General features: G+C 31.9%; 1 protein-coding gene across 10 annotated transcripts in view; it reads left to right on the forward strand.

The window, feature by feature from the left end:
- zip (myosin heavy chain 10) overlaps nucleotides 1–13,969 on the forward strand; it is a 38,873-nt gene that overhangs the window by 4,538 nt on the left and 20,366 nt on the right. For all 10 annotated transcript variants that reach the window (XR_012998960.1, XM_076369180.1, XM_076369181.1 and 7 more), the window contains exons 2-3: nucleotides 9,101–9,257; nucleotides 9,918–10,036. Coding sequence is in view for 9 of the 10 variants with exons in the window: in XM_076369180.1 (XP_076225295.1) it covers nucleotides 9,101–9,257; nucleotides 9,918–10,036 (276 nt within the window). In the remaining variant the exon portion in view is untranslated. The remainder of the gene's footprint in view (nucleotides 1–9,100; nucleotides 9,258–9,917; nucleotides 10,037–13,969) is intronic.

Raw genomic sequence — 13,969 nt, forward strand, 5'->3', positions numbered from 1 at the left:
TTTATGTTCTAAATATGAAATATGTCTCGAATATGATGACACTCGTCTTCAAAGGGTCAACCTATTAACTGTGGAATTTAGTTTGAAAAATCTCTCGTTTTGCGCGCAATAAAATAAAAAAATGAACGAATACACCTAGGGTATATTTTAATACTAGAACTACCAGCCAAGTCAAAATGACTCATTTCTTGTGTCTAATTTTTGCAATTATTGAAAAGACAACAGATAATTCTCTAAAAACACTGAAGAAATTGACTTAGCAATGTGCAAGCTGAATTGTAAATCAATAGAAATCTCAACAGATGCACTCTTGGAGTTTCTATAGAAAAATGTCTAAAAGTCAATTTAACTCCTCGATAGTTGTAGTGTTAATGAACAACCAAAGTAAAACAAAGAAGAATTACATGTTTATGTGAAAAAATAAAGAATTCATCGTTGAAAGAATTAGTTAAATTCTATTCTAGTTAAATACTCCGGCCTAAATATTCAGTTTAAAAAAAAAATTAAACCTTCGCATATACGCTGTGGAATTCCTTGAACCGATCGTTTCTCCAAAAATTTCTTTATCGCTGGGAACTTTGTACAAGCTATTTACTTACAAAATAACCTGCGTTACACGAGATACGGATTGTACAAAGTTTGGAGCGATAGTGAGACGACGAGGATCGAACGAAAATCGAACCGCTGCGTTGATCGCGCGAAAAATATTCGCATCTCCGTGCGCATACCTATCCGAGTACATCCTTCGTTCGAATGTAACGCACCGATGTGCTCACGATGCGGGTGTGTTCTGTTGATAGTCGCGAAATACGAGTATTCATTAAATATTTGAATAGTCTTAACCGAAGAATAATGAAAGAGCGACGCGATTTTTAATTTATCCGTTGAAAAATGTTCTTCTTTTTTGTATTTTTAAAGCTTCGTATTGTATTTTTAAAGCTTCGTATTAAAAATCTCGTTTTTATATAAATACTTGTATATGTAATTTTGTTAACACTATTCCTATCGAAGGTGTCAAAAGATGCTTTTTAACATTTTAACTTAAAAGTATTTTCTTAGTTTAATCACTGTTCCTCAATTGAACGTTGGACATTTCCTACAGTTAATGTTATAATCGTTATTGGAGAAGTCGGAAAGTCAATCAGAATATACGACTAACCTTGGAAAATAATTTTAAGTTAAAATTTCAAAAACTGTCTTTTGACACATTCGATAGAAATAGTAATTACCACAGTAATGTTGAAAATAAATAGTTTGGCTTGAATACTATAAGGAATGTCTGAAGAAAATGAAAATAATCTATTATTACAATTTTTATAGGGATGACATATTAAAAATATTAAATACTCGGTAATTCTAGTGTTAAATAACTACAACATATTTCAATTTTTTAAAATTAAAAATTACCGCCCACGTAGTCCAATTTTTTGAAAATTATCCATAATCATTAGATTTGAAAAAAAATAATCGTTGTGTATTCCTTTTTAAGGAAGTTTGATAATAAATTTTAATGAATTTAATTAGATTCCATTGAGCTGTGTCTTTTCATTCTAGAACTATTACAATTTTTTGTTATCTCTTGGTGTATTTGTTTATGACATTTATCCGTGCATTATTATACTGGCGCCATGTTGAAAAGGAAAACAAGAGTTTCCGACCGACCTCGATATCACTGACTTTTGAGAATAAAATAAACCATCTGGCAAGGACTTAAGTGGAGGGGTTAACCGATTTTTATCATACGATGTTAATTAAAAGAATTTCAGTTTTTATTGGGCCTTACGATATAGAAATATCTGCTTACGTATGGCAGGCATTCTAGGACACGAGAGAATGACGTCATGCGTGTGCTTCGTACGTGCTGATTTTTCTTCTTTCGATCCGCAATATATCGCATTCCGCACAACGTTCCGAAATCACGCGAATATTTATAACAAGCAGCTAATAATGCAAAAGTTCGATTCATTTTCTAACAATCATAAATATCATAGATAACTGATCCATATTTCTAAAGCTACCGTACAAGTATTAACTGCAGTGATATACTCAGTGTAAAAATATAATTCTTTTTTATATATAATTCTATAATATAATTCTGTAATTCTTTTTTGAAAATTTTCGAATTTTTTAAATTATTAATAGTCATAAGTCTCTGATGCATCCTTTGGTCCGAATCAAGTGCTTTAATTTCTACGAAACACTGATTGATTGCTTGAATTGATTTAAACAGATTTTCACACGATTTGGCAATTAATTTATATTAATTAACAGTATGAATTTTTCTTTAATTCTGAAGGAATACAATTCAAATACCCGAAATACGCGGTGTTTAATTGTAGAAGATTGTGCTCTTGAAAGATTAAAATTGAACGATCCAGTAAAGCACGATAACATTTTTTCTTGAATCCCATCTTTAATAGTATTGATATACGAAATTTAATAGAATCATAATATACGAAAGATGGTCTCGTTTATCGCCGATTCGCTCCAAATAACAAAACACGCGACATTGAATCATAAAGAGCGATGTTCTCGAAACCGATAGTTGGAATTATTCTTTCTTTAACCGTTAGGGGACCGGTATTTCTTTTCTTTTTTTCTTTTTTTTTTTACAAAAATTGTCTTTGTTCATAGAATATTTATATTGTACAACCTACATGAGGTAAATTTGAAAAGTTTTACAGAATCTCGAAAGAGGCTTTATGATTATCTAAAGATAATTATTAACCATTATTTTTTTAAATCATTAAAATCATTAGATTGCTTTGGATCTTAATTTTTTCCTAAAATTCCCTCCCATCGATTTACACTTCGAAAATCAAATATTCCCGCAAAAACATTACAATTTTAACAGAATAACTGTTTAATACGATTAACATGTAATTCTTCTAAAAATGGTACCAATAGATTTTTTTCGGTTTCTTCATATATTAACCCTTTCCACTCCAAAAATCTGTCACTAGAAGTACTTAACACATTTTCCGATGAAATATAGACATCATTTAAAACTAACGGAAAAAAATCACACATCAATTGAGCAACAAAGCTGTATTACTTTAATATTTATTTTAATATTTCGCATACTATGCATTACATCAACAAATGGAAACATAAAGGCGTCAATGGAGTGCAAAGAGCTAATTATAATATCGAATTGAAACTATTTATTTTTCAAATCATTTAGAATATACCACTTCTAAGATACCAAGCTTCTAAGATGAAGCCTTTCAGCGTTAACAATAAAACTAGCAGACGGTTCAAAATGGCCCATTCCTAAGTTCTTTTTTTCGCAATTATTAAAAACATAACAGATGTTTCTCTGAGCACTTATTAAAGAAATCTATTTAACAATAAAAAACTGAATTGTAAATCAATGGAAGTCTCGATAGATATACTCTCGGAGTTTCTACAGAGAAATTTTAAAGTTAATTTAACTGTTGGATAGTTTTAGTGTTAACTAGTCAACTGCGTTTGACGAGTATATACCTCCTTTTAAAGCTTGAAATGATACTAATTCTTTCAACGATGAATTCTTCATTTTTTCAGATAAACATGTAATTCTTCTTTATTTTGCTTTGGTTTTTCATTAAAATATACCTTAGGTGCATTCGTCCTGCGTTCGACGAGTACACACTTCATTCTTTCATTTTATTGCGTGCAAAACGAAAGATTTTTCAAACTAAATTCCACGGTTAACAGGTTAAAGTTCGAACGAAACGCGAAACATTTCGTTTGGCAATGTAAGGGTTAAAGACGGGGGATGACCACGGGAAAGTCGATCGAGAAACGCAGACGAATGTTTCGATCTATCAAATTTAAGCGAGAAGGAAAGAGAATGAGACCGATCAAGGAGGAGTCCTTATAAGGAGGAGTGTCCTTAACCTGCTTCCTCGCGGTGCCATAAACGCTGCCTCGATATACCACGCCGGCGACAAGTAAAAGAGGGAAAGAGAAAGAGCCAGTTTCGCTGAAGACTTCGTGCCATTTATAGTCAACAAACAGTTTCGGTCTTCTTAGGAAAGAAACCGAACTCTGACGAAACCGTACAGATTCCGGGATAGATTGGCCGTACGCGCCGTTTCGTCGCGCACCCGTGTTCTCATCTCCTCCTTCCTCCTCCTTCCTCCTCCTTCCTCCTTCCTCCTCCTTCCTCCTCCCTCCTCCTCCCTTTTCCTTCATCTTCCCTTGCTCGGTCAAACTTCCTTTTTACTTTTTCTTTTCCTCCTTTTTTCCCCCCGTCGTTCCCCTTCTTTATTCAACGGTTTACGAAAATGTCCTGCGTGAAATGACTCAAATGTCCAGGGTGATTCACCTAGTTCGACGACGTTAGGTTACTCATAAGCGGCCTGGTACGTGCTCGAAATCTTTAAGGGAAGTCCCGTGATTAAGACGCTCGAGTATATAACAGTACTTTTTTTATATTTCCTTTCATTTCGATGATAATTCTTTTGGTTCTACGTGTAAGTAATGGCGCCTAATATGGTACAACTGATTTGGAAAGCTTCCCAGAACGAGAGATATGTATTTTTTTTCGATGTAACCTGCATCAAAATGCGAAGAAATGAATTCATAGATTGATCGATAACAATGGAAAAATTTTAATTTCTTCAAACATCAAAATAAAAATATTACATAATAATATGTAACATTAAGAAATACGTGTTCTATATTCTATATTCTAAGAAGAAAATAAATTTGCAGCAAATTGCTTTTGAATTGTGCAAAACAAAAATGTTCAATGATAAATGATGGAAAAATAAAATTTGTTGGCCTATCTATATTAAGGAATTTGACTATTTAATTCGTCTTTCAGAAAATGTAGCGTTCTATTAAACACAGTCATGCTTCGCATTCAATGATAAATTCTTAATTGATGTCCAACTATTAATATGATTGCTTTTTATTACTAATGAAGTGTTTCCCACGGCAACTGATATTATCAAGCTATTCATTTTCTGAAATATTGTGATGTTCCATATTAGATGCCGTTATCCTATACTCGGCCCTCAATTTACGCGGCACTTTCTTTTACACAAGTTTTCCATTTACACGCTAAATTGGAACATTATTTACGAGGCACTGTTTACACGTGATCTGAATTTAGTTACACCATAGAAAATTTATTTTTAATTTCTGGAACGCCGTTATTATTATTTTTATTAAGGTATGCGAAACAAATATGTATTTGTAAAGTTTGTACTAGCTTTTCTTTTCAATATTTTTTTTTTGTACCAACACTATGTATGCTATTTTCGTTTGCGTAAAACGAATCCACATTGTGGTAACGTTGAAGATAAATTTGATAGAAATTTTTCACTTTTCTCTTTTACCATGCTGTAGTTTCATTTTCAGTTTGAGAATCATTCAGATTTGAAAACTATATAGATACCTAACCGCTTTTTCATCAATCCTTCACATACAATTCTTAAATAGAATACTATTCATTTAACAAAACTAAGCAAGAAACAGTTGCGATATCGATTAAAATTATTTTGTATCTTCATACATTTTAACTTTTCTCGTTCGAAGTGTTTGAAACCGAACAAGATTGCAGCGTCCGAGCAGAACCTTCATGATTCGTTTCCGCTCGATAGAATCAAATCGCTCGAGTATTTTCTCGATGAGAGGTGAAACTGCTCGCCAAGAATCTTCGTGACGTCACGAAGTTTTGTGAAATAGAAAGTAACGCGATGCATCATCGTTTTTCCCGTTAAAATTGTCGCGGAACGGTGGAAATTTCATAAATTAACATCGTGATTATCCATCCCTCCGCTCCTATTATCATGTATCCTGATTGGACGTGTGCAATTCAGAGCCGCCTTAATTGAGCAGAAAATTACGCATTGCGATCTGTTATCATTAGCTAAAATATGCGTGCGTGTAAGCAAGTTTAACGGTCAATAACTAGAGAAGTTGATAACCATTACAAAATATATGAACAATGGTATTAATATTTATTTACTTGACCGTGGTTGCAGAAATGCTTCGAGGTTCGAGAATGTTGTTATATACACGTGTGCATGATTTCAATTACCGCGGAGTCATTGCTATTAATTGAAGGTCGTTAATATTGAGTATCTTTTATTCAACAATAGTCATCTAGGATTTGATAACAAAGTCATTTTTACGTGGCCGTATTTTGAAATGACGAAATGATTCAAATTCTTAAATGAATTTCTTGAAAAAAATTGAAAATATTGAAGTATTTTACTGAATTTAAAAACTTGTAAATTCATTTTTCCTTTATTTAATATTTTATCTATAATATTTTAAACGCTATAAATTCATTTTTAATATGTCATTATTTTATTATTTGTAATATAATTTTCTTGCCATAAACAATTTATCGTATGACGTTCATTTGTTCTTATTTTTTATACTAAATTTTATCTATTTCTTTCATGATGATTTTTAATTGAATTCTGAAGTATACGGGATCATCATTTATGAATCACCTTTATTCTATAGAATTTTGACTAAAACTTTGAGACACGTTTCTCAGGACCTCGTATTGAAAGTATCTAACAAGAACGAATCAATTTTCGTGAGTTTCCAATACAGAATACCACCTCGGTGAATAATGCTATCACTTTTTCATGGCCAACAGAGCCACGAGAAAGATGCAGTCTTCCTTAAGAGGGAGTTGGAGTCAGTGATTGTTAGTAAGCTCTATAAGCAGGAATGTTAGGCAGGTCGACGACACAACACTCACGGAGACCGGTTTTGGAGTCCCTTCGAGGAGAGAGTTCTGTTTAAAAAAAAGGAACAAAATAGCTGCGGATCACTACTTTACATTGAAATTTTTTACGTCTTCAGTTTCGTTCGTCGGTATTGTTTAAAAAACTGGGGAGAGAGGAAGAGTCAGCGAATCGAATCAGCGAAAAAAATTACCTTTCACAGATCATACTTAAATGTACTCTCGTAAACAGTGTGAAACTCACAAATGTTCAATTAATCCAAATTTTAAAAAAATAGTTCACTTAGTTGTTCCATTCGAATGAATTTGGATAATGTGTACATGAAATTGTTTTTGACAATTATTTTGCACATAAAGTGTAAAAGAAAATATTTAAGAACATGAAAGGAGATTTAAATCCTTTTAGTTTCTATCTTCAATATTAGTTTATTAATTAGTACGCGAATCAAACTTTTAAGTGGAAGAAAGATTGAATGTAAAATATGAAAAAAAATATTTTTCTTTAAATTTTTGAAAGTGTAAGTTTATATTCTTGATATCAACGTTTTTGTGTTTCGAGTTTTAATATACATTTTTTCAGAAGGGCCAAGTGTTTTGTTAATTTTAATACTTTCAGTAGATTTTCCAATTCGCTTATTGTTAACGCTAGGAATTTCAAGATATATCGTTACGACGATGTCTGCCGTTGACAATACAAGGTCCACGTTGCGTGACAATAAGATTATTGTCAGCGATTATTAGGTCATCGGTTTATTATTTCAGTGAACATACCGTAAACCTGCTGCCTTTATCCCCTTATCACTGGTACTGGAACGAACAAGAGTTATTTAACCTTTTATCAAGCGACTACCGGTACTATTGCTATCGCGCGGAGTATTATTGCAACATTTTTGTTTCGCGGAAACCCTTTCCGTGCGATTATTTACTTTTACCAAATCATCCACCGTGAACGATTAAAATCTAAAGAAGATGAAAGATATATTTCAAAGAATTATCTTAACAATAGACATGTATAAGAAAATGGAATTTGACATTTTAAATTTAAGTTTCGAAGATCATTTTATTTAATTTCCTTCAATATTAACCTTTTGGTTATTATTTCTGTTCTCATCGCAGCATAAAGAATGCTCTGCATAACAAAAATTTATGGTTCAATTTGCATAGAAAGTTACTGAACACCTGAAAATCTTGTAATTTTATATAATAAATTTAATATTCTTTATTTCTGTTCTCTTTCTCAAGTTTGATTAATATAGTCGAATATTATTTGGTGTTTTTTTTTATTCGTGATCCAATTTAATTTATTCGTGGTCGATGGAGATGAAAAAAGTATAGGAAATTGAAATCGATGAGAAAGGACAGTGTAATTTTGATGAACCATAGGAAAATTGTACAGAATCTTCTTGGCGCTTTCTAGGCGACATATTTTCACGGTTACACACCGTCATGAATTTGTGTAAAATGTAAACCGATCCGCTTGCTCATCTTTCTTGAATGGTGATTCACGCTTTTATCTCTCCTCTGCGGTTAACTCGTAAATTATATTGTTCAGAAGTGTGATATACGAAATCAACGAATATTTTCAGATATTGGTCTAAATCTTAGTTTAACGATTTGCTTAAATCTATAATGATACTAAAACAGTACAACAGAAATCTGAGATATTTAAATATGTTGCTAATTAACTGTAATTTGTAATTATACAAGAAAATTATTATTAAGATAGTTAATTTTCAGATGAAAAAATAGTTTTTGGAATAATTTTAGAACTGAACAATTTCGAGTAACATTTAGTTAGTTTTCCATAATTTGTTTCTGTATTATTTATTCTGTTACGCCGTATTGTAACATTATCGAATTATTACACAATTTTGTTGCAATCGACAATCTAACTAATGCGTGCTAAGTATCCTTGTTCCTATCACTGCAGTGTTAATCAAAAAGCGAATCAATTATACAAACTTCTTGATGAACCAGTTACGACTGGTTGCCGTATCGCATTATTTTATTTGTGGATTTCAACGTTTACTTTTGTTTTTCTATAAAGTAATCTTTCAAACATTTTTTAAGCGAAAATAATAACTGAATAAAACAAATAAATGTGCTAAAAAAAAGCAATTCTTTACAATTACAAAAATTTGCTTGAAGAAATGCGAGAAAAAATGCTTTATTTTTAGCTTATTAAAATTACGAAGAATAGAAATTAATTTCTATTTAATTCCTGTTTGCTTCAATTAACTCAAGAGATTTTGATTTTGCATAAAAATTCATGATATAATAATAAATTTCCATAGACCAGTTATCTTTAAAAAATTTCAAAATTTCTGCTGTCCATTTTCTTCTTTATTCTTAGTTCTGTTGTTGTGATTTAATTGTTTATGGGCTTTGCTTGTGTAATTCCAGACATATTCAGGGCTGTTCTGCGTGGTGGTAAATCCATACAAGAGGCTGTCAATTTACACGGAAAAGATAATGGAGAGGTACAAGGGTATAAAAAGACACGAGGTTCCACCTCATGTTTTCGCCATCACAGACACTGCATATCGTTCCATGCTCCAAGGTAATTGGCTCGTCTATTTGTTCGTTCATTGATCAATTCAATTGGCTGTCGAGGGTATTTGTTCACGAAATAATTTTTTTACTATTTGTTAATTCATCGATCGACTTTATTTCTTTATTTGTGCACGCTGCTTCGTAAGTGTTTGCAGTTGTTTGTTAGAATTGAATATGTGACCGATAACTGGCTGCTTTATCCTTTTTGTTTATTGTTCTCGTAGTGCGTTGAATGATTATATCTTATTAAATGTTACCGTGGCATTGTAAATTTTTATTTAATGTGAAGCACAATAAGAAATAATATAGATAGTGTTTGTAAGAGTTAATGCATCATGATAGTTAAATACAAGACAATAGACAAATAAATTGATTCTAAGCTGCAGAAACATTCGAGTCTGATAGATATAGTATTAATAAATATTAGTTTCAAATATAAATATGTTCTGCTTTCAAACATAATTTTTAAATTCATCTATGTTTCAAATACCGTTTGAAATATAGTGTTTAAATTCAAATATGTTTTGCTTTCAAATACAACTTTAAATAAAATCTTTAGATACAAATACAATTTCAAATGAAATTTTTGACTAAAATTATTCAGCCCTACGTAATCATAATACAGGCAGACACATTGATATTATTTCTTTGATAACTCTGTTAACAGATCGCGAGGACCAGTCGATTTTATGCACCGGTGAGTCTGGCGCGGGCAAAACCGAGAACACGAAGAAAGTGATCCAATACTTGGCGTACGTTGCTGCTTCAAAGCCAAAATCCAATGCGGTAAGTTAATAATTAATCAAATGCATCCGTTTCTCTCTCTTTTTCTCTATTTCTTCCTTCGAACGCAATTTAATTCGAATTTTACTATAGTGGGACTATTTCTCTTAAATCAATCGTAGCATCCAAGAGATACAATATTCGAATACGAAGTAAGAAGTGTATTTTAGTTCGTCAAATTGTACATAATAGCGTAGTATACAATTTTTTTACAGTGCCCTTTACTGTAGTTCCAATAGTTACCATGTATACTTTATTTTCTTAATCATTATTCAGACACTTTTCTTCGCACCGATTTCCCTTCCTGTACACACACCGTTCATTCGAAAGGCTGAAATTACATGCTTACTCAACAAGAAGGTAACTGAAATTTCTTGGTAACGACGAGAAATGTACGAATATTTGTGCCTGTATGTATTTCATACGAGCTCACGGTTAAAAATATTTTGGTCTACGTTTTAAATCATCCATATATTACAAGGGACAAGAAATTTTTTTTTAATTTTTGTAGTACGGTAAACAGAATTTATTTCATATACGAAATAGCAGATTCGATTGTCCTTCCCAAGGTGTCCGAATTATTCAAATTATTGTTGATAGTAGGCGTATGAACCTCGTTAGTTGTGGACAGGAAACAAAGGAGCGACTTGAGATAAATTAGATGTAACATAGTTTGTGCATGAGTAAGTATCTGTTGCAAGTCATTATTTTTTCTTAAATGAAATTCGTGTGGTAGAGAGAGTAGACGTGAAAATTATTTTTAATGTAAAAAGTAAAATTTTATGAGCTCTTCATTGCATCTGTGTGATTGAACGAATTAAGATATATACATTAGTTAGAATTTTATTCTTCATGTTAGAGGTTTAATCATTCCTATTACAATATGTGTATGGTATGTTATAACTGAAACATGTTTTTGAAAATGATGTAAGTTGGGAAACGTAGTAAATGCATAAATTTACACAATTTAAAAGCGAGAGGTACAAATACTTTTATATACAAATACTTACAGATTTTAATACTGAATACTAAATACTAAATACGAAATACCGAATACTAAATACTAAATATTAAATACTAAAAATGAATATCAAATACTAAGTATTAAATACTAAAAATAAATACCAAATACTAAATATTAAATACCAAGTACTCTTTAACAAGTTCATAATAATCCGAACAATAATGTAACTTTTCCCGAATTTATATTATATCAGAATGTAGATAAAAATTTTGCCGTATACACGTACTTACTAGAGAGACTGTAAATATCTATCAAGTCTTTGTATCGTTTCCCTCATTTACCCTCGGTACTATCAGCGCAACGTCATCCGCGTACAACATAGTCCAGAACTTCGTGCTTTCCACTATCAAGCCTCCATCCTCTCTTCTTCTTAGCATACAATACTGTTTTCCGTTTCCTTGTATATAGGGTGGACCTTCTAAGACCAGAACCTATAATGTGTCCGTTGTTTTCCACTCCAAGCCTCGCGATTTTATTTTTAATCGAGCTGTGACAAGAGTCAGCTTATTCTCAATAATTTCAAAGTAGCTTTTTAAATAATTGTATAGTTACTATAATCATTAATTTACTATAAAGGTTGAACATTTATAAATTAAACAATATTCATTTATTAAATTCAAAATGAAATGTTCATTATAAACTTGATACAAATAATTTTGCAAGGAAATAAATATTCAGTTAAAAATGACAAATTTTACGAGAAATATTTTTTTTTCTTTTGGAATTGGTTGTATTCTTTAAACGATTACATCTTTTGTTTCCGCTTTAGGCGACTCGCTCTATATTCCTTTGCGGTTTACCACTATGTCTCTTTCCGCAATTGTTATCTATAACTTTTATCGTATTACTCTATTAACCATAAAAAGAATTGAAACGTATAAAAGAGGTAGATAAATAATCCCTTTTTCCCTCCATATTCTTCCTCTTTGATAACACGTCGCGGAATGATATATTAACCTCTCCAGGTCGAATGTCGTTCTAATAACAACTTGGGGCTGTCAAATCCAAAATCTAGATAGCTAAGAATGAATAATTCAATTATTCAAATAATGAGAGATTCATACGTAGTCTTCTTCTTTCCTGATATTTAAGATTTCGATATATAATTGAATTTTTATGAAAAACATTTTTCAATGTTTGAAAAATTCTCGTCCGCAAGGGTTAAAAGAGAAATGAAAGCAATAAAAAGTAGTGAAATAACCAAATGCAACAGAGTTTCTCTGATATCGACGTCACGAAACGACTGGCAATGAATCTCTTACTACGCCAGAAGGCGCGATGAATCGAATAATTAAATTGTGTGCTGTCATTACGCGGGAAATAGTGGGAAGAGCACACCGCGATCCTTGATTGCTCGTTTCGTACAATGTAACACAGCTGGTGACCGCCATTTTGAATATTTACTCGCGTAAACAGCACGTTTCTATCTTGTCTTAACGGTTTTAATAGAATTTAATGAGATCTAATTGCAATCATAACACTATAGATTCGTAACTCGTGCTTGAATCCATTTTAATGTTCGCCGTAAAAACGCAATGTATCAGATTTATGAAAAATTTATAAAAAGGAAACGAATGACTTTAGAAACTTAATAAAAATAACAATTTCGAGGAAAATTTGAATTATCTTCTTTCTTCGAAAATATTCAAATTACGTTTAAAATATTTAACGGTTTAATACATTCAAGTTGGGAGATGTTTTTGTATGTTTAATCATAGATCGCAGTAATAATAATGTTTGCAAAAATGGAGTGCATTTTTTTGTCACGTGTTTACTTTTCTCTGACTTCAATTGCTAATTCCGAGTAAATGTTAATAAATCATTGGATAAATGATTCGCTTATTAACATTGATTTATTTTAATATTATAAATTAGCTGTGTACTATCGACGGTACATGCTAAAACACGTTAGAACGATCGGGTTCCGCTGAGACACCTTGTACGTAACTGAAGCTAAAGAGCCCAAAGTTTTCGTGGATAATAATAAGAGCGGATAACGGAATAATTCAGAGGCAAAAGTTATCGTAAGCTTTTTAACCGTCGCGAATAAAATAATCAAATTTATTACCCGTAATAAAAGAATTTTATTCGAGCAATGATTTTCTTTTTTTAATGTCATCTGGTCAATCCATTAACTTGGCAAAACCCGTTTTCTCGTTTTCATGTAAAAAGAAGTAGTCGAGAAAGACGTAAGATTCTTTACCGAGATACTCGAGAATTTCACACTTATCTTTCTTTTCTTCGCCGATTTTGGAAGAGAAAAATGTGATTACGTAAATAAAATACAAAAAAAGAATAAAACTTCTCACTGAGATGCAAAAAAATTCGAAACTCGTGTTTCTCTTTTTTCTTTTCGTCCATTTTGAAAAGAGAAAACGAGATTAGGTAAACGAAATAATCGAAAAAATGTAAGAATCCGTACAAGGATACTAAAAAATGTCGAATATATTTTTTTTCTTTCCGTTCATTTTAAAAGGGAACAATAAGATCGCGTAAATGAAATATTAAAAAGGTAATCAAAATGTAAATTAAAAAAAAACGCAAGATTCCTTACCGAGATAATCAACAATTCCGAACTCATCTTTTTTCTGTTATCTTTTCGTCCAATTTCGGAAGGGGAATACGGGATTACGTAAACGAAAAGTCTCGCAATATAGCAACCGCGAACCGTTTATGAAATCGATCGTTGTGCACTGTGAAGTCTGTTCTTTGATCGCGACAGATCACGATAGGCCATCGTAGATCACTGGCTCTCGAAGGATCTTTCCTTTTTCAGTGAAACGATCCACTTATCGGTCTAACTCTCGGGTTTGAGTCATTCCCGTCCGAGCCGTTCTGACTCACCATTACGCTTTGAAAACTTCTGTTCTTATATAGGAAAAAATTGCCGCCGCCGTGTTCCCTCTTCGCGC

This window comes from Nomia melanderi, chromosome 7 (assembly GCF_051020985.1).
Source record: "Nomia melanderi isolate GNS246 chromosome 7, iyNomMela1, whole genome shotgun sequence".
In the NCBI taxonomy this organism is placed as follows: domain Eukaryota; kingdom Metazoa; phylum Arthropoda; class Insecta; order Hymenoptera; family Halictidae; genus Nomia; species Nomia melanderi.